This window comes from Tenrec ecaudatus, chromosome 17 (genome assembly GCF_050624435.1).
Source record: "Tenrec ecaudatus isolate mTenEca1 chromosome 17, mTenEca1.hap1, whole genome shotgun sequence".
Lineage (NCBI taxonomy): Eukaryota > Metazoa > Chordata > Mammalia > Afrosoricida > Tenrecidae > Tenrec > Tenrec ecaudatus.
In genome coordinates this window covers 52,901,769-52,926,827 of record NC_134546.1, presented here as the reverse complement: position 1 = coordinate 52,926,827, position 25,059 = coordinate 52,901,769, and the positions used below count along the sequence as shown (strand labels likewise).

General features: G+C 51.2%; 1 protein-coding gene across 3 annotated transcripts in view; it reads left to right on the top strand.

Moving 5' to 3' along the window:
• SCAPER (S-phase cyclin A associated protein in the ER) overlaps positions 1 to 20,160 on the top strand; it is a 414,928-nt gene extending 394,768 nt beyond the window's left edge. For all 3 annotated transcript variants that reach the window (XM_075535309.1, XM_075535310.1, XM_075535311.1), the window contains 3 exons: positions 13,514 to 13,705; positions 16,569 to 16,620; positions 18,928 to 20,160. In XM_075535309.1, coding sequence (XP_075391424.1) covers positions 13,514 to 13,705; positions 16,569 to 16,620; positions 18,928 to 19,031 — 348 coding nt within the window. In that variant the 3' untranslated portion in view covers positions 19,032 to 20,160. The remainder of the gene's footprint in view (positions 1 to 13,513; positions 13,706 to 16,568; positions 16,621 to 18,927) is intronic.
• Positions 20,161 to 25,059: the final 4,899 nt, after the last annotated feature.

The window sequence follows — 25,059 nt, the reverse complement described above, 5'->3', positions numbered from 1 at the left end:
GCCATTAAGTCGATTGAGTCATAGAGAATGTGTAGAGCAGAAGAGAGACTAAATCTTTGCAGGAGTAGACAGACAGCCTCCTAGCAGCTGATGCGTTTGAACTGCCAACCATGCTGTGAGCTCAGTGTGTAGCCCGCCATCCTTCGCCTTTGCTGCCTTGTCAGCCTGGCTTGGAGACTTCTTCCACAGGTTTCCTCCCGGATGCCTTTTCCTGCGCTCTCTCTGGTCAGGCCTGCCGTGTGTCCCGTTTACCTTAGTTTATTGTTCGCACACATGCACGCACACCCTCACAGGAAGCATCAAAAAGTTTGCGTCAACGTGGAATGTTTTAAGTAGAACTGTTCCACAGGGTTTTTGAATCCCCCTCATGCTGTGTATCCCCATGACCAGCACACCAGCCCTTTCAGAAAAGGTCTGTCGGTGCCTACAACAGTGCTTGGCACGTAGGGTTGCCAAATAGATATCTGTTGGGTGAACGAATGGCGGCTGAGACACCTCTCCAGGTATAATGCAACAGAAACAGCTAGAATGCCCCCAAATTTTGAAAGCTGCCACACTGTCATTTTACTGACCAAATCTCCTGAAGTGATTTTTGGACTAAAGCTTAAAGAGCCATTTCCTTGGCACCCTACGTTATTTATTTGAAATCTCTTCTTAAAAACAAAAAAAACAACACCTCCTCCTTCTGCGTGTGCTGGAACCAGTAACTGAGACCCAAAGAGACGACCGTGTCTAAAGGGTTGGCAACTGTGTGCTTCAGAAAGGAGTGAGGTGTGAGGTGAAGCTTTGGAAACAGCCCGGGTTCAAACCCAGCGTTCTCGTTCGTGTGGGTGGGTGTCTGGTCTTGGGTGAGAGATACTGAAGGAGCCCGAGGGCACAGGGGCTAAGCCCTCAGCTGCTAACCAAAGGTCAGTGGTTTGAATCTGTCGGCAGGCTTGTGAGAGAACAGACCTGGCTAACACTTCAGACAAGGAAACTTGGAGGTAGGGGTGGGGTCCTTCTGCCCTGTCCTAAAGGGGTCACGTGCATTCAAACCGACTAGACGGCAGTCAGCAGGCTCCATGGCATACACACTTCCCCAGCTGAAAAAGAAGGATGACAAGGAGCCATAAGCCATAGACGTATTGTGGGCATTAAATATCTCACTAATATTTTACTAATCAGATGTTGAGTCAGTTCATCAAAACAGAGCAAAACATGTTTTAGTTTCGTTTGCCCTGCTCTAAGAAAGCTCAGTATAAGGAATTATACATTTAAAAGCCCCAAATCACCCTATTATTCATTTTAATACCAGCTTCCCTGAAGGCTCAGTCAAATATTTCTCTCAAATGCCTACCCATGTAGGAGGGTCCAGCTTGGTGAAGAGTATAGGCCTAGTTCTGGTCCGAGCTGCCTCACTTCCTCGCTCCGTGGCCGGGGCAGAACCCCCCTCCCCTCCACCCCCGGCTTATCTTCTTGAAGCCCGTTTCCTCATCCGAAACCTGGTCACATTAGTCATAGTTCCTCAGAGAGATGTGGTGTGAGTGGAGTTCAGTCCTGCACGTGGTGACGAGAGCAAACACACACTCCTGATCATCGTCTTGCCCCAGAGACCCTGCTCTTAAGGGGGAAACCCTGACAGATCCACGCCAGTCAGCTCTCACACTGGAGAGCACTGTGACTTGACCAGCTCTGCTCTCTGAATGCCTCCCCCACTCGCCGAGAAGCCCCTATGTACCCACTGCCAACAGGGTTCCTCTGTGCACCCAAAGGGACCAGAGGGTCCTCCCCTGGGGTCTCTGGGAGGCTACTCCACCCATTGCGCTGATCGCCAGCAGAACCCTGGCCAGCTGCCAGTTCCCTCCCCAAGAAGAGACCTGGTTCACCTGGACACGCCTGACAGGTGATGAGCACGTCGTTGGTGGAAGGCGTGAGGGGAATGTCCACTCACCGTGTTGGGCTGCAGAAGAGAGAGGCCTCACACCCAGGTAGTTCTCTTCGGCGTCGGTGGCGGCTACACTGAAAACACCCCCGAGATGACTCGGAGGTGCGCCGAGACTGGGCCAAGAAAAGAAGTCGAAAATGGCTCCCATGAATCAATGTGAACACTTAATGGGCCTTAATTGGAACCTTATCCTACTGTACTTAGAGCAGGGAGATGAAAGCAGACGAAATCCGAGAGAGCATTTACTTCTCTTGAGAAAGCAGTAAACCTAAACTACAAAAAGATTTAACTACTATTATATGTTTATGATTGAATAAAATTGCCATAGACAAGTGCCATCGAGCCCGTAAATGCTCATGGACTAGGTCCATGCGCTTTCCATGCTACCAGGCTGTGACCAGAAAGCTGTCAGCCCATGTGGGGCCTTCAGGAACATGCTGCTCTGATGCCCAGTTCTCCTCCTCACGGGGTGGGGCCAAGCCCACTTAGAATACCCTCCCCCTCCCTACACACACTCTTTCTCTCTCCCTTCCCCTCCCCTCTCCCTCTGAACCTCTTAGTGATCTTTTCAGTGCCCAGTGGACAGGGTGCCGGGGTATTTAAGCAATCAGTTCTCTTTCCTTAAAGAACCTGGATTTGGAAATCAAAGGTTTCTAGGAGTTGAGAAATTGGGGTTGCCAAAAAGTCATGAGATGCCCTTTTTCATTTGTTCTTAAGGGAAAAGAGACGTAAGCATGCTCCTTCCCATTGCCATATTTGAATGTTTCCGTCGGCATGGGCGGCAGCCTAGGGTGCGTGGAAGGAAACCTTCCACACAGGCTCCGACGGTGTCCGCAAGCTCACTGCCTTCAGAGCTGATTTCCCCCAGCCCAGGGTGACTGGAAGCGGACCGTGTCTCACTGCTCAGGCCTGTGACCAGCCCCTTCTCCCGCTCTGATGTCAGATGGGGTACAGATGACGCAGATAAACCATTCAGAATAAACTTGTTGTTAGGTGCCGCCTAGTTGTCCTCACATCTGTTCCATGGTTGTGGCCACTGTGTCCGTCTTGCCCAGAGCCTGCCTCTTTCGTGGTGTCTCTACTGTACCAAGCATGATGACCTTCTCTAGGGACTGGCCTCTCCTGACCACATGTCCCCCCGAGTCCCTTGCACTAGCAGTGCTGCAGTGATTCTGTCCCCGCCCGAGGCTGGGGTTCTTCTCACAGACGCCCATCAGACCGCAGGGGCCACTGTCAGGGCTGCTCCCACGTGCTCTACAGAATGCATGATTTAGGGGTTCAGACTATTTGCGATCATAGGCCAGGGATGGGGAACATTTTTCCAGCCAAGGCCCATTTGGATATTTATAACTTTGTGTGCCGGCCACACTGGTCACACATGTAATGAACTCATCCCAATGTGATGGCTGGAACTGCTTCTCTTCGGCGTGTGATGTTAGCAGTCCTTCGACAGCCTGTGGGCCGGAGGGTCCCACCTGTCCTGTGCTGCGAGATGTGGCTGAGAGGCATGAAAGCCTGTGCCGAGACGCCACAGAGAACAGACCAGGCAAACAGCACAGGGCAGGAGGCTGGAGGGTGACTTTGCGGTCACCCTGGCCTCCTGAGCTTGTGTCCACCTGAGCATTTGTCACTCATCCCATGTCTCATTGATCAACTCAGCTGAATGCCCACCCAATGTCAAACTGCGTGCCAGCAGATGCAGGCATGCATTCAACCCAGACCCTGTCCTTGTGGGGGCCACAGCCCAGGGCCAGCACCTCAGGAGCTGAGACCCATTCCTTCCTTCAGCACACAGCCTGAGGAGGCCAGCTCAGCCCTCGATCTCTAAGGCAGATGGAGAAACAAAGAGACCACATTTCTCTAGTTCCTGACCTTTGGGATTGGGGAAGCAGTGGGCAGGCTATGAAAAACAACCCGGGATAGACGTGCTCATGGCCTGGAGCTTCTCCATGGAAATGCTGCTCAGGGCAGGTGGTGCATGAGTAGCCACTGAGCGCACATCGCCCTAGGGAGGACACAACAGACACCGGCAAGAACAGCAGCAAAGGCACAAGTGTCAGGGAACCCGACGAGGTCCTGCAGCTGCGAGCTGAACCAACAAGAGGTCATGAGAGACCTGTGGGGCGCCGCCAGGATCCTGGAGACTTCCTCAAAAAGAAAGACCTGTGGGGGCGCCGCCAGGATCCTGGAGACTTCCTCAAGAACACCGGAAAGAACACACGATGTGCTTAAACGATGCCTCACCTTCCATCCCGCCGGCACGTGGAGAACGGGGCAAAGACCTCAGGCTTCCACACCAGAGCCCCACGGTGCAGCCCTGGTTCCTCCCCCAGGGCAGCACCCCCTTCTCAGCGCTCCAGAACCACCTTTGTTTCGATGGGATCACCTGGTTTCCAAAGCCTGGTAGCCAAGCCTCCTGCAGCTAACTCGCCTGATGGGGAGCAGCCTCCTGTCTGCCGTTGCCCCTCTCACCTGCTCCTGCCGGACAGGGACCACCAGGAAGAGCCCGTGCTCACAGAGCCTCCCTCTTGCCCTTCCCCCTGCCACATTTAATCTCAGCCTAGAAATCACCCTGGGGCAGAAGCCAGCTGGGAGGACAGAGGTTTGTGGGCAGTGCTGGCCCGGGCAGTCTCCTCTGTGTTTCCTTACTTACGATTCTGATTCGATTATGTACGTGGACAGATGTGTCAAAATCTTGTGCTGAAATATTTCACAAAGCCACTTCTACCCTTTCCCCAAGGCATCAGAGTAGTAAAACAAGGTGTAAATGTTCAGAGCAGGCCTCTATTTTTTAACGTCACTGGCCTTGAGTCCCCTCCTCTCACATTGCTCCTACCCTACCCGAGACCCAGGCTCCGGGCGTCATGAGGCTTAGTGAGAGCAGGGTGGCCAGTGTGCTGGCCGCCGGCCACAGTGGGTCCCTCGCCCACCCTGCAGCCGGGCCACTTTCGCAGAGAGGAATGCAGCCACCACTTTGTCTCTGCTCTGCTAGAAAAATATCCTTTGTTCCGATGATTTACAAACTCCCCCCGCTGCCTCTCTGAATGAATTCAGATGTCTAGACACCTATTTTCGCCCCTCTGTTGAGGACATCGTGTCTCTGACAAGGAAAGGGGAGAAACAAAACAGGAATTCTTAGACGTAAAGAATTTGCCCTGGTGAGACGTAACTCTGTGTATACATTTCTGTCGGACTCGATGGCCCCCTCCCTGCCACACTGACCGACAGAACTGGTCTGGCCCTGAGTTTGACAGGCCAGGTCGCAGTGTTTGCTGAAAGGAGCTTCCCCCTCTGCGTTCCACCCCCACTCTCTGTACCTTCCTGCCAGGAGACAGTGGGACAAGACAGGGTGCTGGTGGCAGGGCTTCGTCCGCCGGTTTTGCAATCCAGAGACGGTGTCACCTGAAGGCCCAGAAGGCCCTGGGCTGAGAAGGCACGGCTCCCCCTGCTCCCCACCCCACCCCACCCTCTGCCTCCAGAGTCTGGTTCGAGGCCCAGAGCTCCGAGCTCATCTCTTAGTCACCAGGTGTTGTTTGTCAGGCACTGTACTGAGCACTCTGCCAGCCACTGGGACACAGCAATACATAAAAAGGCCTTAGCCCCTGCCCTAGCAGTTTACAGCCATGGCACTGTTGCCCGCCGGGGACGCACGTCTGTGCACCCTTGCCTGAGGACCTGCACGTCCATCTGGAACAGTGTCCCCTAACCCTTGACCTGGCAGGGCCAGTGGTTCTGTCTTCTGGTCCAAGGTTCACGCGGGAGCTGGGTTCCCAGTGACGTGAGGATTTGAGCCCTGGCTCTCTGGGAAGGGGAGCAAAAGAAGGGGTCAGTGAAAACGCAGAGCACGTGAAGACCGTGGGTGGTCTCCCTTGTCCTCCTCGAGAAGGGAGAGCCAGGACCATGCGTGGGTTCAGAATCGGAGTTTGTAGGCAACACAACTTGACGCTTTCAGTGCTGTTTCCTGGAGTGTAGCTGAGTTCTGAAAAGCTGGGATGCTCCTGTAGGAGCCTCGGTGTGTCCACTGCACGTGCACAGGACACAGAAGCATTGCTGCAGAACCTTCCTCTGGTTTGCTGTTATTATTCATTATCAAGGTTCGGGCATGGTCAGGGAATCGCAGTTCCCATATAAAGGAATTTTGCAGATTACTAAATTTTCCCCAAAAGCACCCAGTTAATTATTTCTGGTTATTTCTTAAAATATTACACAATGTCCTAACTTCTTAAGCAAATGATCCCAAATACATTTGGGGTTTTTTTTGTTTGTTTGTTTTAATTGTGGGGTAAGAAAATATTTGCTGTTTCAGCAACCTTCATGTGTATAGCTCAGTGAAGGTGTGTTTCATCAGGTTGCTCCCCCATTTTCACCCCTCTCCCTGCCCACATTCTGCCATCACCCTTAACAAAGGCTCAGTGTCCCCCAAGCACTGGGCTCTCTTCGCCGCCTCCCTCCTGCCTGCCCCTCGTAACCATGATGCACGTGCCTAGTCTAAACAGCAACATGTGTCCATGTCACGGGCCACACTGAGTCCTGATGCTTGATGCAACGTGGATGCCTCTCGAGTGCCTGGTGCCGTGCAAAGTGATTCCCAAAGGGATAAATCCTGTCTGGTCCCGCTCACCGGAAATATCTAGAATGTGACTTTTTTTATTCCTTCAGAAATGAGTTCCTACAATGGCGTTTGGCACACGAGGATTCACATGTATGTGAAAGCCCGTTTTGAAGTCTCTCTATACCTCAGTAGCGGGGTATATGATGGTTGCCTGTGAACGCAGTCGCGCACTCAAGACGAGTTGATAAAAGGAGACAGATTGACAACTTTGAACCCGATGGTTCCAGACAATTTTCTGGATTCTTATTTGTCCTTGAAACAATCTGAGTTCCTATCCCTGCACTTCGTCGTCTTAGCTGACGCTTCTTCTGTTGTTGTCAGGCCCCTGTCTGCTGTGCAGATGCCTGCTGCTGTCAGCCCCAGACCCACTTTGGTTCAACCTGGGCTGGACAGGGTGGGAAGACAGGGTGGTTGGTGAGGGCAGCCGGGGTGTTGTCTGGCTCACTCGTCCCTCCCCAGCACTGAGAGCCGTCCTGGGCCAGAGAGATCCTTAGTGAGTGTTTGGTGACTGGCCTGATCTGTCTGCTCAAAAGCCGGTTTGCTCGCTTCCTGGTTCTTGGCTGCATTCCAGGTGGTCACAGTTGGAGGAAAGGGGCCCTGCGGGTGAGGAGAATCAGGCTGCTTTCCGTTTACATAGCATGGTAGACTCTCCAAGGGCCTGCCTAGCCCATGGCCTTCCACAGACACAAAGTCTGCAGCCTCCCATCAGGCCTATTGCATCTTTAGACCAGACTTAAGCCCGCTTGGTACCCTCCCTCCATCGCCTTCTGTTCAGTTTTAGATGGAACTTTTAGGCAAAACTAGCCTACCAGGTATCCGTATTACAAACAAATCATAGGCTACCCCACTGGCACCAAGTGGCTTCTGAGGCAGAGTGACCCTGTAGGCCCCTAACTGCTCCTTGGGACCTCCAGGCCTGGACATCGTCGCAGGAGCAGATAGCTTCATCTGTCTGTCGCAGAGCGGCTGGTGGGTTCCAACTGCTGCCCGTGCCCCTGACACCCGACGCTGACCCCACTGCTCCCCCGGGGCTCCCTGAGAATAGCGGTCCAAGGTGCTGTGCCTGACAATCTCCTACACGAGGGCATTTGTCTCCATCTCCGAGACCCAGCTTGCCGGCCCGCCAAGCCTGTCAGGGCTGCTTCAGCCAATCACCAGACAGTGCTCATGTCAGGGTCACGTGTTCCAGCAGTCCACTCCCGAGAGTCTAGCCCTGTCACCAACCGTTCCACAATTTCAAGTTTTTCTGTCTGATCATTTGAGACAAACCCTTGGCACAGCCCAGCACGTACGCCAAGAGCTGGCTATTTGATACCCAGCCAAGAAGAATATAGGGTTTTGAAGAAAGGCTTATTGTGTTGGTTCAGTCTGCGTATGTTGGTTGGTTTCTTCTGTTTAGAGTACAGTCTGTCATCCTCATCTGCATCTGGGCTGGCAAAGTCGTGCAAGAAGCTGGCTGCCGGCCAGCATGAGAGTGAGCTCAGGCCCAGCGAAGAGGCAAGGCCCATGACCCCCGTGGCCCTGGAGGAGGCGAAAGAGAAGGCTTAGGCCGAGCTCCACCCCTGACTGGCTGGCGGACATGGGACTTGTCTCCTGGCTTTAAGTATTGTCTCCTTACAAGAGGATAGTCAGCCCTCTGGAGGGGGGGGGGGGTGTTTAGAGGCCCAGCTAATGCAAGGAGAGGCGCTTGATAGACTATTGGGGACTGACTGTCTCTGCTGGGAGGCGAACTTCCTGCTGTGCTGGGGGAGCGGATGTTGTAGCAGACCGGTGTCCTAAGAAGGCCTGGGAGCCCTTCCAACAGTTAGACTCTAGTACCACCCACATCCACAAGGGGGGCTCTCCTCTTAACAATACACCCCAAGCCAGAACCCTCAGAACTGATGCTCAGAACACGGAGGGTAAGTTCCAAGCCCAGCTCCCTTCTAAGGTAGGGAACAGGTTATCCCAAAAATCCACTCTTGAGCACCTAGCTATTTAGACCCTACAGCCATGTGATATGGACAGAGCTGAGACCAGTGGGTCAGGAGAGGGTCTGCTGGCTCAGAGAGACAGACAGACAGACAGACAGACAGACAGACAGACACACCTGCGATCCTTCCCCAGGCAAGGCACCAAGGAGCCTGTTGACCTGGGGCCCCTCAACATTGAGTGCTTTTGTTCCAGCCACTTGGAGGCCCTGACCAGCCCTGCAGCACAGGGTGGTAGAAGACTGATTTTCTGTCCTTCGGAAGCAGGAACTCAGCTGCACACTTAGAAACGTGACAGCTAAGCTTGGTGTCTTTGGGTTGAAAAGGAAAGGCCGGCTGGGAAGGCATCCGGGGCTCCACAGTTCCCTTCAGTCCTTAGGAAGAAGCGCCGCCTGGTCTGAAGCAGGAGCTCACAACAACAGCCCGCTAGCTCTGGGCCGGCCTGCTCTGTCTTCACATCGACAAATGTAGCACCGTCCCGTTCACGCGCACGTGCGCGCGCAGCCTCTGCGAGTAAACCTTTGCGTCTCCGCGTACTGCTTACCTGTGTTTCTTAGATCGTGCTCACACTGGGGGTTTCTTTTCAGAGCTGTCAGAACGCATTTCCTACTCCTCTGCCACAAGATCCTGGCTGGCATCCCCACAGTGTTTGCGTAGCTCCCTCCTGTGCAGGCAGGCCAGGGAGAGGCCACAGCACTGGGTTCCCAGGGGGCCTTAAGAGCAATGCCTGCCTGCGTGGGTGGGGTGCCGATGTAGTAGAAGATAGCTCGAGGGCCAGCTGGTGTCAGATGCTGTGGAGTCATCTGGGATCCTTGGTCTTGTCACCGGAGTCGACCTGTTCTGTAGAGTTCGGGAGAGGAGGGTTTCTCTCTCAGTCTTCTTGGCTGTCAGCTTTATGGAAACAGATCACCAGGTCTTCCGCCTACAGAAGGTCTGCCTGGGTTTGAACCGCCAACCTTTTGGCCAACAGCCAAGCATGTGACTATGTGAACCATCGAGGAGAGCCAGCAAAGCCCTCACAGCTCACAGCATTTTGTGGTTTTGTGCTCACAGACGCAGTCTCACTGGATTCTCATCTAAGCCCTAAGGTTGCCACCTACCTTGTTTTAAAGAAAGGACCCTGCTGCTCGAACGGGGTTCAGTAATCACCAGAGCAGGGGCAGAGCAGGCCTAGCCCCGGGGGCCACCAGCCGCCTGCATCCTCCAGGCTGAGGCCTCAGGGCCTGTAGCTACGGAGAGACGGTTGACCTCGGAAAGCCACTCAGCTCTGAATCACGCCTGATGAGCACTGGCAGGCTTTCTAGTGGAACACCCTCCTGGCGAGGAGGGCTTGGTGGCAGAGGATGAATCCGGGCAGACAGTGAATCTCTAAGCTGACGCTTCTACCAAATTGTCTCCCACCTACAGACAGTTTCTAGGTACCGGTACCCAGATCTGCTCCAGGCTTCGAGGTCCAACCCATCTTCTCAGAGCAGCTTCCTACATTCAGCTCAGCAGAGCGAGCTCCCCTTCCCAGGAGGGTCCCTAAGACCCCATCCTGCCCTCTCTCAGAGCCCAGACACCTCAAATTGATGCCCTTTGTTGCCAACCTCACCTTCCTGTGGAGGCTGCAGGGAGATCATTTCTTTATGCCCCGCCTTGTCTCTATAGCACTTAACATAGCACTTGGGCACAGGAGGCAACCGGCACCTCTGCTGAATTCAGAGTTCTCTTCTGGCACGCGGCCTCTGGGGTACCCGAGCTGTAGCTCGTGTGGTGGGGAGCACACTGCCGGAACCCCGGAGCCCAGGGCCAGCAGATAAAAAAATCCATGCGGCCGCTTGTCCACAAGAGACTTCCCTTCTTTGTCCTTACCCGATCCCTCTTTAATTCCAGCATTCAGGCCCCCCTGGCGCCCCCTTTCAGACCAAAGTGCAGCATGACTGCCAGCAGGCAATTTTCCTCTTTCTCAGGCCACTTCTTCCCGGCACTGTTGACAGTTCCAAAAACAAGAGGGAGTGGCCACAGGGAGTGTCATGGACTGAGCCTGCATGTGTGCCTGCTCACTGTCTCCCTCTCTCCCTCCCTCTCTCCCTCCCTCCCTCCCTCAGAGACCAAAGGAAAGAGTGATGGGCGGTTGGGACCATGGAATCATGCCCATCGTCCTCTACTTGGTGGATCATGGAGGCGCTGGTGCTGCCCCTGCCCCTCTCCAAGAAGCCCCGGAAGCACTCGCTCTCGGACACAGCCCCGTTGTTGTCGTGGTCTCTCAGACTCAGAATGTAGCGATCTCATCCCCAGTGAGCCCTGTGTAAAGAATCCAACCCTCTTGGTCACGCCTGTTTCTCGGGATTCACTTTGTAAAATCCAACTGAGCTGTCCACTTAACACGCGGATGTAGGCTCAATAAAACATGCCTCTTACCTCAACGATGAAACCTCCAACTTTCCTCTAGTTCCTAAAAGCTTCCTCCCCCCACTATCATGATCCCATTTCTACCTTGCAAATCTGGCTAGACCAGAGGATGTACACTGGTACAGATAGGAACTGGAAACACAGGGAATCCAAGACACATGATCCCTTCAGGACCAGTGATGAGAGTGGCGATACTGGGAGGGTGGAGGAAGGGTGGGTTGGAAAGGGGGAACCGATTACAAGGATCTATATGTGACCTCCTCCCTGGGGGATGGACAACAGAAAAGTGGGTGAAGGGAGACATCAGACAGTGTAAGATATGACAAAATAATAATCATTTATAAAGTATCAAGGGTTCATGATGAAGGTAGAGCAGGGAGGGAGGGGGGGAATGAGCCGATATTAAGGGCTCAAGCAGAAAGCAAATGTTTTGAGAATGGTGATGGCAGCAAATGTACACATGTGCTTGACACAATGAATGGATGGATGGATGGATGGATGGATGGATGGATGGATGGATGGATGGATGGTTGGATGGATTGTGATAAGAAGTGTACAAGCCCCCAATAAAATGATTAAAAAACAAACAAACATGCCTCTTCCCAAAAAACCATCACCTCCAAACCCAGACTCATTCAGCAGCTTGCCCACGGCCACCAAGCCCGTTGAGTGAAGGCAGGGATGCAGAAATGAAATAAACGCACTGCCTTCGAGTCAATTCCCGCTCACAGTGACCCTCCCCTACAGGATAGTGGACCCCTTCCTGTGGGTCCCCGAGACTGTGACTATTCACGGGAGTCGAAAGCTCCATCGTTCTCCCTCAGAGGGACTGGTGGGTTCAAACTGCTCACCTTTGTGGTAAAGAGGCCAAAGCACACGACAACAACTCACCTTTAGCATCACACCCAGGATCACCTGAGGGCAAGTTGGAAACCCAGTTTCAGTCATTTCTAAATCTGAGTTTTGCTAGACATTTTCATGGTTTCCTTGGAGCCCTACTCTGCCTCTGAAAATGATGGCCATCAGTTGATAACCAGCCCTGCCCCACGCGCTCTGCCAGCCCCTGAGAGGCTCAGGAGCCCAGTGGGATGAGTGAGTTCCATGGCGTGAATTCCCCGGGAACCAGGCGCTAACAGTGTGTCCCTGCCAGCCAGCCCGCCCAGCTTACTATCTTTTCAATGTAGTGAATCTTCCAGCAATAGCATTTTAACAATGAAGTTCCGAGCGGGTCAGGGGTGTTCCTAATTTTTGTCCAAAGGGGTGGGGGGAGACTTCAAGTAATGATACTATTATACTTTCTGAAGTGTGACGACCATTCGGCTGGGTCACAGAAAAGGTAGCTAATAATTAAAATCAAGGTCTACGTAAATGCTTTATCAATAAGTACATGATCGGGCCTATGTGTTTCTCTGCCAGTGTCAAGAATGGCAGCGCACCGCCCTGTGCTGGGTTGGTTGTCACACAGCGTGAGTCTTTAGCATTCCTTCTGGATTGGAAGGTATTAGCAAGTCCCTATCAACATTCCCTAAAGGTTTTTGATGTCATTTTAGCTATTGAACTGAAATATGTGAACTATTACTTTGTTGATTCTGTTCTTAAACCAAACTGCATTATCATCTGAGAGTGTGTTCTTAGGGTATTGTTAAAAGGACTTTGAAAACTTGTAAATCCCTGTAATTTATGTTTCTCCTGCCTCTGCTGTTTCGGTCCGTCCTTCTGGTTTTCATTTGCATGCCGGCCTGTCTGGGTGTGTACCTGTAAAAGTGTGTTTTGCCAACGACAATTTACAGTCCTGCCCCAGCTTCACAGTGCTACCAACCTTCTGGGCGCTTCCTCCTCTCCCACCAAGTGGACTGGGGCTCCCCAGCTCTTTCTCATTAGAACTGTCTAATCAGGGTTACTCAAAACAGATCAGATTCGGGCATGTCTTCATTTACCTCTCAGGCTGAGAGAGTAAATGAGGAGGGCTTCCCTGGGGCACATTAATGGCATTGCCCCCTTCTTAAAACGCACAATCGTAAACCTAGACTGCTCCAAGACATCAGTCTCCTGCGTCTAAACAGCCCTCCTAGCAGAGCCAGTGGCACGGATGGAAACACAGAGACGGGCTTTGGGCCGGAGGAAGGATCTTTTGGGGCCTGGGCTTGCCGAAACGGTTTCCATTCCCCAGACAATTGCCTTTTCTTTCCCGGGGGTGGCCCCAGGAGAAATAGATACATTAGCGCTCAGTATAGGCGTGCGCAAAGTTGGGCTGCAGAGGGCAGGGCCAGCAGAGGGTGACCTTGGCAGTTTTTAGGAATATGGCTACTGGGGATGGGATGGGCGGGGGGTCAGGGGGGCCAAGCACGGTCCTTTGTTCACTGGATGCGGGTCCTGGATCCCTGTGTGGCCGCACGGCTCCTCTTGGCTTCTAATCATTTAAAAATGGCTATAGAGCTCTCGAAGCTCTTTCTTATGAGATGGCTTAGTTTTCCGGTCTTTTCTCGTGGCCCTTAAATTAAGGAATGAGGAGTCTGTCTTTGCACGCCTTGGGCGGCTAGCTTCTCCAGGGCTCCTCCTGAGACGGGAGGGGTGGGGGGGTGCGCAGCTGACCCGGCTCCTCCTCCCTTTCAGGTGATTGTGCAGTCGGGCCGCCACCCCACCGTGCTGCAGAAGCTCTGCCAGCTGCCCTTCCAGTATTTCAGCGACCCACGGCTGATCAGAGTGCTGTTCCCCTCGCTTATCGCCGCTTGCTACAACAACCGCCAGAACAAGGTCATCCTGGAGCAGGAGATGAGCAGCGTGCTCCTGGCCACGTTCATTCAGGTACCTCCGCCATGATGCCTCCTGCCCCAGCGCCAGGTCTGATGGAAGCCAGGGCCATTCAGAAGGGAAAGCCACCCAGCTCTTTACTCCTCAGACCTTCCATGGCATCTTGTTAAGAACACCACCCACTTCTGGGCCAGGAAGTTCATTTCTAAAATAACCAGGCTAATGGAACTGGGCGGAGGGCTATATAATTTGGACCGGAAAGATCCCCCCCCCAAAAAAAAGGAACACCCGCAATTAGAAAATGTTTTTAGAGACGGCCAGGCTTTATTTTTCTTTTTAAGTCTTTCACTGGTAAAGTCACCTTTCCCTGTATCCCTCACCCCCACTCCCCTCACCCCGTCTGACCGTAGAAAACAGATAATAGTTGCTCAAGATAGATCAGTGAAAACTTCCATTTATTTATTCTAGACATTTAAAAAATAAATGTGATTGCGAAACATAAGCTGTAACTGCTAACATGTGTCTTGCTTTTTCAGTCCAGCTAGAGGGAATAGTTAATAATTGCAGAAGACGGGGCCTTTAAAACCAGCTTATTTATAAATTTCTAAGTCAATATTTTCTGTGCATAGCGGCTTAATTTTTCTGATCCACTTAAATTCCCGCAGGGCTCACCTCAGCCACAGTCCAGTAGCAAAGCAGTATTTTTACAAATGGCTGTGCTTTCCCGTTTGCCGGCTGACCCTGTGATTTCCATCTCTGTATGACTGTTGATCGTTATTCACTGGAAACCTCTTTTCTTCCAAAAGGCACCCCTTCACCTCCCCCAAAAAAACAGGGCGTCTGGGCTCCATGACAGCGCCTGGCCGGCAGACCACACTGCGGTTCTTCAGAGCAACGGCCCTAAGCGGGCTCTCCGGCGCACTGCCCCTTTCCTTTGCTGTGCTGCCGGACAGACGGAGCGCACTGCTCTGGAGCCGCTCCTGCCGGCTGGTCCCGGCTCCGGACTTGCCCCCAGCCGCCCTCACCTGAGACAGCCAGTCGTGGTTTCTGTGTCCTAAACAGTTCTCTCCTAGATGAGCAACTAAGAAGCACAAGTCGGCTGATTCTGTTACAAGCTGACTTGTGGTCAGCTTTCTTGAGCCCTTTTGAGGCTGGGTTCCAGATTCTAAATTTTGTTTAGTCAAATGTATAGATAGGGTATGAATCTGAAAAAGGATCTTAAGGTTCCATTTAAATCTTAATGCATTCTTAATAGTATTGCATAGATTATCAATATGTAAGCTGCTGCAAAAATTCGTAGCACCTTAGAATTAATTTGATGAAAAAAAGACACTATGGAGAATTTTTAAATTGGGGTCTTTTAAAATAGATATACTTATTGTTGCCATTCAACAGGAAATCATTCGATGCCACCAAAACTGAACACACTGCCTCTACTCACACCCCCTACAGCACCGAGTAGAATATGCCCCTGTGGGCTGCCACGGCTGTACCTCTGCAAAGGAGCAGCCTGCCACAGCTCGCTCCTCAGAGCACCTAGTGGGTGCAAGCCACTGACCTTCTGCTTAGTGGCTGAGCACCTTAACCACTGTGCCACCAGGGCTCCGTCCTGGGACTATGTAACAGCAAATCAACAAATCCCGTCCAAAAAAACAATAAGATGAAATCCCGCCTTCGTGGCTACTTCATTGAAGAGCACTAAAGGCCTCTTTGATGGCAAATGTGGAGTTGTCAAGCAGTATCAGCAGGCAGTGGACTGGAGAAAGCCAGGTGGGAAACGGGGCAGGGCCTCGCAGGGAGCGGGGCTGCTTTAGAAGGTGAGCAGACACGGGAATGTTCGAGCACAGGTGATCTTGTATCGGTCCCACTTGTTCAACTGCGTGGAAAACTGTGAAAACACAAATGGTATCAGCAGCTAAAGTAAAGGTCCTGGGTATTAAGGGTTTTCATCTGACTCTGATCCCAATAAGCTTCTAAATCTAGCTTGTCCGTTATATGAAAGTCCACATTCTAACCCAGATTCTATAATGGCTACCAAGATCCCTCATGATCCTTACATGGACAGGAGAGCGGGGTAGTGGAATGACCGGCCGGGGTCTTTTGTAGAAATGTGCTCAAGGGAATGCATGTTAGGCTTTAGTGTACAGAAAGGCCCCCACGTATGTGACTACTAATACACACTGTAAATGGTGTTCAAGTCAGACCCAGCAGAGGGTAAGCGGTGTCTGAAGATGTGCATAGTGCATATGTGTTGCATGCTCACTGGCAGGGCTCAGCACGCTGCAGCGTTCTCAGAAGTAAAATGGAAAATTCTCAAAGGCTGTTATCCCAGATTATGGTGATTTTGTTTGTTGGTAAATATATAGTTATGGTTCTTGGATCATTTTTAAGTTGTTGCAAGGGACAGGATTGGCTCTTCCGTCTCAAACGTTTGCCGACCCTGCTCTACGGTAGGTTTAATATCTGTATAGATTTGGGGCAATATGTATTGGTTTAATATCCAGATATCACTGGGCAATATGTATTGTATTTGAGGGGCTTCACAAACTTTTGTGGAAAATGGAGTTAAAAGACAGTGGAATTTGTCCACAAGCTCGTGGCCCTTTTGAACGACATTTTCCAGCAAAAAGTCCAATTTCCAGACTTGGAAATTTAGCACCAGAATGTCAGTGCGTTTATCTTTGTGACTTTCAGAAACGCTTTCACAATTCTGCCCTCATTTTGAGGGAGTGAGTTTGGGTGAGGTGTTCCGTTTGGCACCCGCTAAGACCGTCTAGTCTCCCTGAGAAGCACACAAAGGAGGTTGTCCAGTGGAGGGGGGGGGGGGGGCTGCCTTAGCCATGTTCTCATTCAAAGTCTCACTCAGTGGAACCCTCTGTTCCCAGCCCTGGTGTCAAACTTTGCTTGTCTCCGGCAGGATTTCGCACATGCTCCAGGTCAGACCGATAACCAGCCTTATCAGCCCAAAGGTACGTCTCCTTTGGAAATTGAATTGCATGTGAGTGTTGGCCAAGCGGCCCTGGGTTTCCCCACTCCCTGGCTCTGGAAGGGAACTCAAAAGAGGTGGGAGCTTCAGCTAACCGTGGGTTTTCAGGCAGACAAGAAGTCAATTCTGCCCTCAAGTGACGAGTGGATCGGAAGATACGGGGAAATCGATGAGAAAGCAGCTTCCTGTACTCTCTGCCCATCACTTGCAAGATTAAGGAGCCTCAGGACACAGAAGTCAGCGGGTCTGGCCCCCTGCACCGTGGGAGAAAGGGCCGAAGGCTTCCAGCACAGAAGCCCCAGCGGAGGGCAGTTCTGCTCCGCCTGAGTCCCTGCGACGACACACTCAGTAACGTGCAAGATAGGACACGGGGGAGCAACGACTCAACAGCCCTGTGGGACACTGACCTAAGCGACCCACCTACATTCTGAAACCATAGATGCTTCATAGCACCGATAATTGTAACCCATATTTTCCCCTAAATTTAAGTCTTTGAACTTCTTTAGTGAAAATAATTGTGTAAAGTTATCAAACTACCAACATTCCTGGGTCAAGAAATAGTTGTACTTATATTATATTATAATCATTTTTTCCAATGGTGTTCCTGCTGGCGTGTTCCCAAGACCAGGGTCGGAGATGTAGAACGTTGAAACACATTTTTATGTTTTTTAAATATTCTGATAGCCTGACTGTCCTTGAGAAATACACATATCCCATTTCTTATCGAAGCTCTAATCCAAATGGGACCAAACTCTCCCATTAGTTTGATAGCCTTTCAAGTGTCCAGTCCAAGGCTTACACCCAGCAGGCCCCTCCGGGGCACCCACCAAGAAGCCCTTACTCAAGAGGGGGCCGTGTGTGTGTGTGTGTGTGTGTGTGACCTTGTACTCTTCCACAAAAGAAAAAGTCAAATACAGTCGACAGGTGTTGAAACATGTACAGAAGAGACTGCAACTAAAGCCATTACGATATCCTGACAAAAACAGTAAGAGGGGGAAAGCCATGCTCTATGGACCCAGGTACCCAGAGAAGTCAACAGAAAGCTCTGCAGCTTCTTGGAAATGCCCGTCAGGAACACAGCCAATACCTCTCGTCTCCGCCAGAAGTGGTGTACAAGTTCAGCTCTGCCCTGGCTCACTCAGCCACAGCCGGTTACTGTGTTTTGTTTTTAAACCCTGTTGCAGGCTACTGAGGAGAAATCAGTTGCTGTAACTATTCCTCACAAAGCAGTTTCTTTCCCGTTGTGAGTAAATACAAACACTTAGGTCACATCTGTTAGTGTACCCCTCGCTAATTGGTGCAGCTTGGTGTGGTGGTGTTTGTTGGAAGATAGGAAACATGGCATTCTTTTTCCTTGCGCATTCTCCTGACAGCAGACTGAGTCAGGCTTTGCCGCCTCAGTCTCAGGGGCTCCCGCGGCCTGTCTGCAAGAGCCTCCCCCTCCTTTCTTTTCCTTCTGCGGTGTCTTCTCAGATTTTCATTCTTCCCCCAACTACAGCAGGCGTAAGCCACACGTTGGGCGTAAGCCACACACCTACAAATTGGGACCTGGTCTGTGCTTGGCTATCAAAGGTCATCACTAGGTGCTGGGTCTGTCAGAAAAGAGCGGGTGCCTGCCACCCTTGATGACCTGTACCTTGGACCCCTCTCTTCATGTGGACTTCTATGTCCCTGTAAAACGCTGTCAGAATGTTGTACGTGCACCGTACAGGCGAGCCCCTTCCCTACGTGGGAAACAGCTCTGTCCCACCTCAGGCTTATTTGCTGAGGAAAATTCTGGTTTTCAAAGGCAGCTGTGGCTCTGCCAGCATCACCAGCCAGGAAAGCCCCCGACTGTTTCTCTGCTTGGTGAGGTGGGCAACTGCGTGCTACATCTGACCATTTTCAATAGACTACTAGATGACAAATACCACAGCTTAGGTACAGATGTGCTGGCTCAGAGAGAGCTCATGTGACCGTTTCATTTTGTTCACTATAACTTGCCGTCTTCTTTCACTAGAGTTCAAAAGCAATTTTGGGGTCCCATTTTACATGGCAGTTAGTCTCTGATATGACAGAAGAAACACAGTCTGCATTGTGATCAAAGCAGATATGTGTTTATGCTAGATCAATAAATAACCTGGTTTACCAAAAATAATATATCATGGCTTATTTGAAATAGATGTCTCTATTGAGTACCCGTATATCAAAGTAAGCTTAATTTCTCAAACGTTAAAGAATTATTTTTTTTTACTTAAAGCCTTATTATTTTCTTTCTCTTTATTTCATATTTCTCTTTTTCCTCTCTCAGGAAAATCCCCGGATTCCCAAGACTATCTTGAGCTAGCCAACAGATTTCCTCAGCAGGCCTGGGAAGAAGCTCGCCAGTTTTTCTTGAGCAAAGAGAAAAAATAAATGTTTGGGTTGGACCTGCGTTTGAGAACCCTCGTTAATATTTTCAGTTGTTCGTTTGAACTGTCCCCGCCCGAAGCAGCTCATAGTCACATGTTTCTGCTGCCCCGGCACTGCCGATAGGTTGATGCTCTGCACTGTTTAGAATGGCTGCGGACACTTGGAAGTTCTGCTTTCTGTCTAACCGTGCAGGTTGGGTCTGCTTCATTGATGCACAATATTTGGATTTGGATAACTTCCATCCCATCGTAATATATACCTTGTGTTTGTAACATAGGTGAAATTAGACATCAAGTTAGAAAGTCTGTTTTGTTCTTGTAATAAAATAACTTATTCTGTTTGCAATACAATTTTATTTCCTATTTAGTGTTTATAACCTATTGTTAATTAAAGCAATGGGGGAGGGGCAGGGATGATGACACAGTTCTTAAAGTATCTTTAAAAACTGAAAGTTGACTTGCTCTAAATTTCCCTTTTAAAGGTGAGGCGCTAAAGATACTTTTGCACTCTGGTTACGTAGTCTTTTGAAATCCATTTAAAATGAGTTTAGAACATTGTGCTTCCTGGTCTGCCTAAACTCTTCCTAGCCTGCAAGACTGAGAACTTCCTATAGTATTGCTGAACTCTCCAGAATTTTCCAGAAAAAGAAAAAATGTAAAAAGATCATTCAGAATGACTATGCCTATAGCCTTTTCTCAAATCATTTCAAAATTTAGCAGTGCTGCTGTAGACACAGCTGAGGGTCCGCGTAGGGCTCTGAATAAAAGTGCCCCGCGCTGTGCTCTGCTGCCGGGGAAGCGCCCATCTGGGAGACTTGGACTTCTCTAGCCCCTGGTTTCGCCGCCGCCATCGCTAAGCTGCCCACTGGGTGATATCAGCAATAATTTCTGCCAGATAAAGACCAACCACTACCAAGAAAAATGACGGGGTTGGGGGTGGGGATTGATCTATGATCCGAGCTTTTATCAGACTCCAGATCATCAGGATGGGGAACTGGAAAACAGACGTTTTTTTATTTTGTTTCTGAAGCAAACTTTAAACCGACCGAATGTTCTCGGAGACTTCTTTTTGGAGCCTCACAAAGCTGCCGAGTTATTTATATTCTGTTTTTCTTGTAATCAAGAGCGAATAAAGTCCAATTTCAAAAAAAAAAAAAAGTTGAACTCATTCCTGACTGTGTGTCCCTACTGCTGGGTGACCCTGTAGCTCTGGGCTACAGAAGCCAAAGCCTGGCGGAGGGGGGGGCGCGACACACACCCCGCCACTCCGCGCGTGGCTCCAGCCTCCCCAGTCCGAACCACCGGGACTGGCGCTCAGGCAGCCCCTCCAGCCTCGGACGAGCCGGCGCCCAGGGCTCGGAGGGGAACCTCGGGAGCCGGTGCCGCTCCGGAGATGGAGCCCGGGGCCCAGCCGCCCGACCGCGCTCTGCTCCTCGACGGTGGCCCGCCGCTCCTCCGAGGCCGGGACAGCGAGAGGGCGGGAGCAGGTGTCCCCGGCGAGCTCCTCCGGAGACTTAGCGCCAGGTCGGGGCACCGCAACCGCGAGCAGTTCCCGAACCCGCGTGCCTGGGGGCGCCGATGGCGCATCTTGGTGGCTGGCCGCAGGGAGTCCGCCGCACCATCGAATATACTTCTGATCTGGTCGGAAATTTGCCCCAAAGCCATAAATAATTGAGACAGCTGTGATTAACCTCCCCGAAACCAAAGGAGAATTCGCAATGAAACATTTAATTGAAGGGTCTCCCTGGCCCTGGCCGAGGAGAGGGGACTTGGTACAGACGAAGCTGGGCCCTCCTTCAACCCCCAGGCGCGTGGCTGCTGCGACCTGGGACAGTCGCCTGAAGGGCCAGGGACGGGCCGGTGCCTCCCGACCCCGACAGCCGCCGTCGGTCTCAAGTTCCCCTCCCAGCTGCACTCGGCCGGACCAGCGTGATTTAAGCCCTAACTCTCCGGGGTTTTATGACTGCAAGCCCTCCCCCCGTGGAGCGTGGCGCCCAGGTGAGCGCGGGCACATCTTGTTCCAATCTGTGGGACCGCAGTGCCACCCACAGGCTTCCTCCTGGGCGGGGACCCCACGCGCGGGCCGGAGTCGAAAGGCCCCGCCTGGGTCCACAGCCTGCGCAGCTGACCAAGTCTGCGCGCCCAGCCGGCCCAAAGCCACGATTTCGCCCAGCCTTCCGCCCAGACCCGCCGTCAAACCGAAAGAGCCGCCTCGGAATGGTTGCCTCACAGACCTAGGCGCTCCCGACAGGCGGCTGGGAACTCCCCCCTCCGCCCAGCTCCCCCTAGAGCTGCAGGGGCTCGTCACCCCGGAAGCCCAACAGGAAGTGGGGGCCGCAGCTTCCTGCCCAGTTCCAGAGCCTCTCCCACTCCACTTTCCTGGAATTGGCAATGGGGTGCTTTGATTGGACCCCTTCACCCTGTGAGCCTGAGCCAGGACATCCGTGCCTCCCCCCTTCTGCTTTGCTTCCCTTTCCCAGCGCAGCTGGGGAAACCTCCCGGTCACTTCTTCCAGGGCTTGGTGCCCGCTTTCCAAAATTCCTGGGCCTCAGTAATCTATCTGGGAAGGGATCACTCTTCATAGCTCCATTCTTCCGTTTCCCACTCCCAAGGCGTAGGGGTCTGCTGGACTCAAACCTCGCCCTCGAAAGCTCTGTCTCCGGACCCACTGGGAGTACCCTAGCCTTGTGAGCTCCTCCGGCCTCCCCTTACTCCTTGGCCTTCTCCCACCAGCTGCTGATCTGGCTCACAGAACACTTCCTCTATCTGGCAGGATCGCTGCTGGGGCCCCCAAAGTGCTTTATAAATTGAAGCCACTCCTCACCCCACTCCACATCTGGGTCCCAATTGAGTATTTCTTTGTGCTCCCCCCCCCCACCACACACACACACACACACACACACACACACACACACACACCTTCTCCCTTTCTGTTCCATTTCTCTGGACCCTCCATGCTGTGCCCACCAGCAAGGGGCCAGTCTGTAAAGGGCCACACAACTCCCTTCACTGAGCCCAGGTATCTGTCTTCAAGGAAGTATACATCCCTGAGGCCTCTACGCTGCCCTACAAAACGAGTGTGGTGGCGCAGTATTTAAGCGCATCACGACTAACTGAAATAGGTTGCTGTTGGCACCCACTGAGCCAGCTCTGCAGGAGAAAGCCGTGGGGGTCAGCTTCTGCTCTGTCCTACAGGGTCACTGTGAGTGGATATGGCCTCAGAGGCCTTTTGTTTTTTGTTATTTTGGACTTTACCCTACATCTGCTTCATAAACGACTTCAGGACTTCCTGCTTCCTAACCCCACTGGGAAAGGTTCCGCCCGGTAAATAGTTCGTGTTGTTCATCGTTTTCCCTCCTCAGCATGATCATTCAGCTAATTCTCCAGTTCTCTTTGGTGAATACCCTTTTGGAAAGAACAGCTCAAAAGTATGGCCAGCTCATGCCCGGCCCTGGGCATCGTGCGTGGTGAAGCGGAGGGGCAGAGGAAAGGAGCAAGGCCCTTGCCAAGATGGATTGGCACGGTGGCTGCAACCATGGGCTCACACCCAAGAACCGCTGTGAGGATGGTAGGGCCTGGGTGACGTTTGGCTCTGTTGTATACGGGGTCCCTGTGGGTCTGAAGCCACAAGATGGTCCCTAACAGCAGCAACAAACAAACACCCATCAGTAGAGGCGGCATCTCCAGGTTTGTAAAGAACAATTGTCTAGTGCTGGTATCATAGAAACACCACGGGGGCGGGGCTTGAACAAAGGTCTGTTTCCTCACAGTTGAGGAGGCTATTCCTCTGAATGCAGGCTAGAAGGGACGTTTTTGTCAGCTCTGGAAGAAGGTCCTGCTCTCTCAGCTTCTGCTCCTATGGGGATCTTGTAGCTTGTCATCGCCCCCCAACCCCCACCCCTTCTGCTTCCTAGTTTGCTCAGTTAATCTCTTTTATATCTCAAAACACACCCTGTACTAATCCTGCCTCATTAACATAGCAAGGACAATTCATCCTCAAATGGGAAAAATCACCTCAGGCAGGGAGATCAGGATTTCCAACATTTTAGACAAGACCTCGCTTAAACCAAGTATTTTCATCTCTGATAAAACTGAGCTGTAAATGATTTTATGTTCAAAACAGGGAGACTGGTTTCTCTTTCACAATCCATTATGTACTAAAATTCCACAATCCATTAAGTATGAAAGTTCTTAGAGAATTTTCATTCTAATCCAGCCACATGGATGCTGAATTTCCCAGAATTATACCATTTCCCCCTGTGTACTAATTGCTGTGATGTAATAGCCATACTTTTACCCATCTCTGGGCACCCCTTTCCTGCCTCATCCCGTAGGTAGAGCTTTCTATTATTATTAGAGAAATCTCCTGGGGGTGGTGGTGGTAGAATCTTATTTGAAAGTGAATCTGGCTAACTAACTCCCATTTCCCACCTCTGGTCTTTTCTTTCTTTCTTTCTTTTTTTTTTTTTTTTTTACTGAATTGAGTTTTTACTGCACAACTGAGGAATCTCACTTGGAAAGTTCAGTGAGCATAAAATACTACACTTGTCATTGTTACAGGTAATTTAATTTACAGGGAAATCCCTACTGTATTGCAGAAGATGTTTAAAGATGACCTGGGAACCAGTAAAACCGATATTTATTCATATAACTAACCAACCGTGGACTTGGCACTTCACCAGAAACCCCTGTAATAAGGATTCAGTAAAACCTTTTCCTAAAGGCCCACATGGAAAGCGAGGAACCCCTTGGCATCTCTAGAGTGGAACTATAGGAAAGAAACCCTTGTGGGAATGAAAACAATGACTCCAATGCAGGCAGGCATCCCAGTACAGTCACCACCTCTTACATGGGTAATTTCCCATCATTCAAAAATGCACAGCGGTACAAATGGGAACTGGAAACGCAGGGGATCTAGGACGGATGAACCCCTCAGGACCAGCGATGAGAGTGGCGATACGGCCAGGGAAGGGGGGTAGAAAGGGGGAACCGATCACAAGGATCTACCTATAACCTCCTCTCTGGGGGATGGGCAACAGAAAAGTGAGTGAAGAGAGATGCAGGGCAATGTAAGATAAGATAAAATAATAAGTTATAAATTATTAAGGGTTCATGAGGGAGGGGGAGCAAGGAGGGAGGGGGAGGGGAAAAGGAAAATGAGGAGCTGATTCCAGGAACCCAATGGGAAAGCGAATGTTGAGAATGGTGAGGACAACGAATGTGTAAGTGTGCTTTACACAACTGATGTATGCATGGATTGTGATAAGAGTTGTATGAGCCCCAATAAAACGATTTTTTTAAAAAACCAGACACACTGTGAGCCTAAGGGGAGATTTCATCCCTGACAGGGGGCCCCTTCGCTGTAATTAGGCAGGCAGATGTTTCCATGCGCAGTACTTTGGGGTCTGCCAAAATCGAAAATTTAGAACTAGTGAACAGTAACCATTAATAAAATTCTTTATTGGAGACAATAATTTCCTATCAAAACCGACGACTCAATGTTCTGGATAAACGGGGAAGGACCGAAAAGTTACGTTTCTTGGGCCTTTTAGAGCACTCTATCCGATGGCCAACTGGACAGTTAAGAAAGGGGAGGGTGCTGGTGGCGGCGCTGCTGTTTCTGTTTGGGAGTGAACGGTCTACCTAAGAGGCGAATGAAGCCTCCTCACAGAACCCAGCCCTGCTTATTAAAACCGGTTCTGGGCACTAGCGAGGTAAAGCTGGTCCTCATTAACCCTGCCTATCTCCGCCCTTATCTCTAAGTTTGCAGCACCACTTCCTAAACCTTGAAGAAGGGGAATGTTCCCTTTCATACCTTGTGCTAGCATCACCTTGACTTTCAGGAAGCGAAATGGAAACGTGGCTCTATTTTCCCCACCCCCTCCCATGTTCTTTCAGTAATTGCCAGCCTCCTCTAACGGGGAGGAGGGCCCAGACTGCTGACGCGGGAAACTGCAGGTCTTTCTTTGCAGCTGCAGCTGCCCCTCAAACACATTTGCCTCCCCATCCACTCCCTGAGCTCACCTACCCGC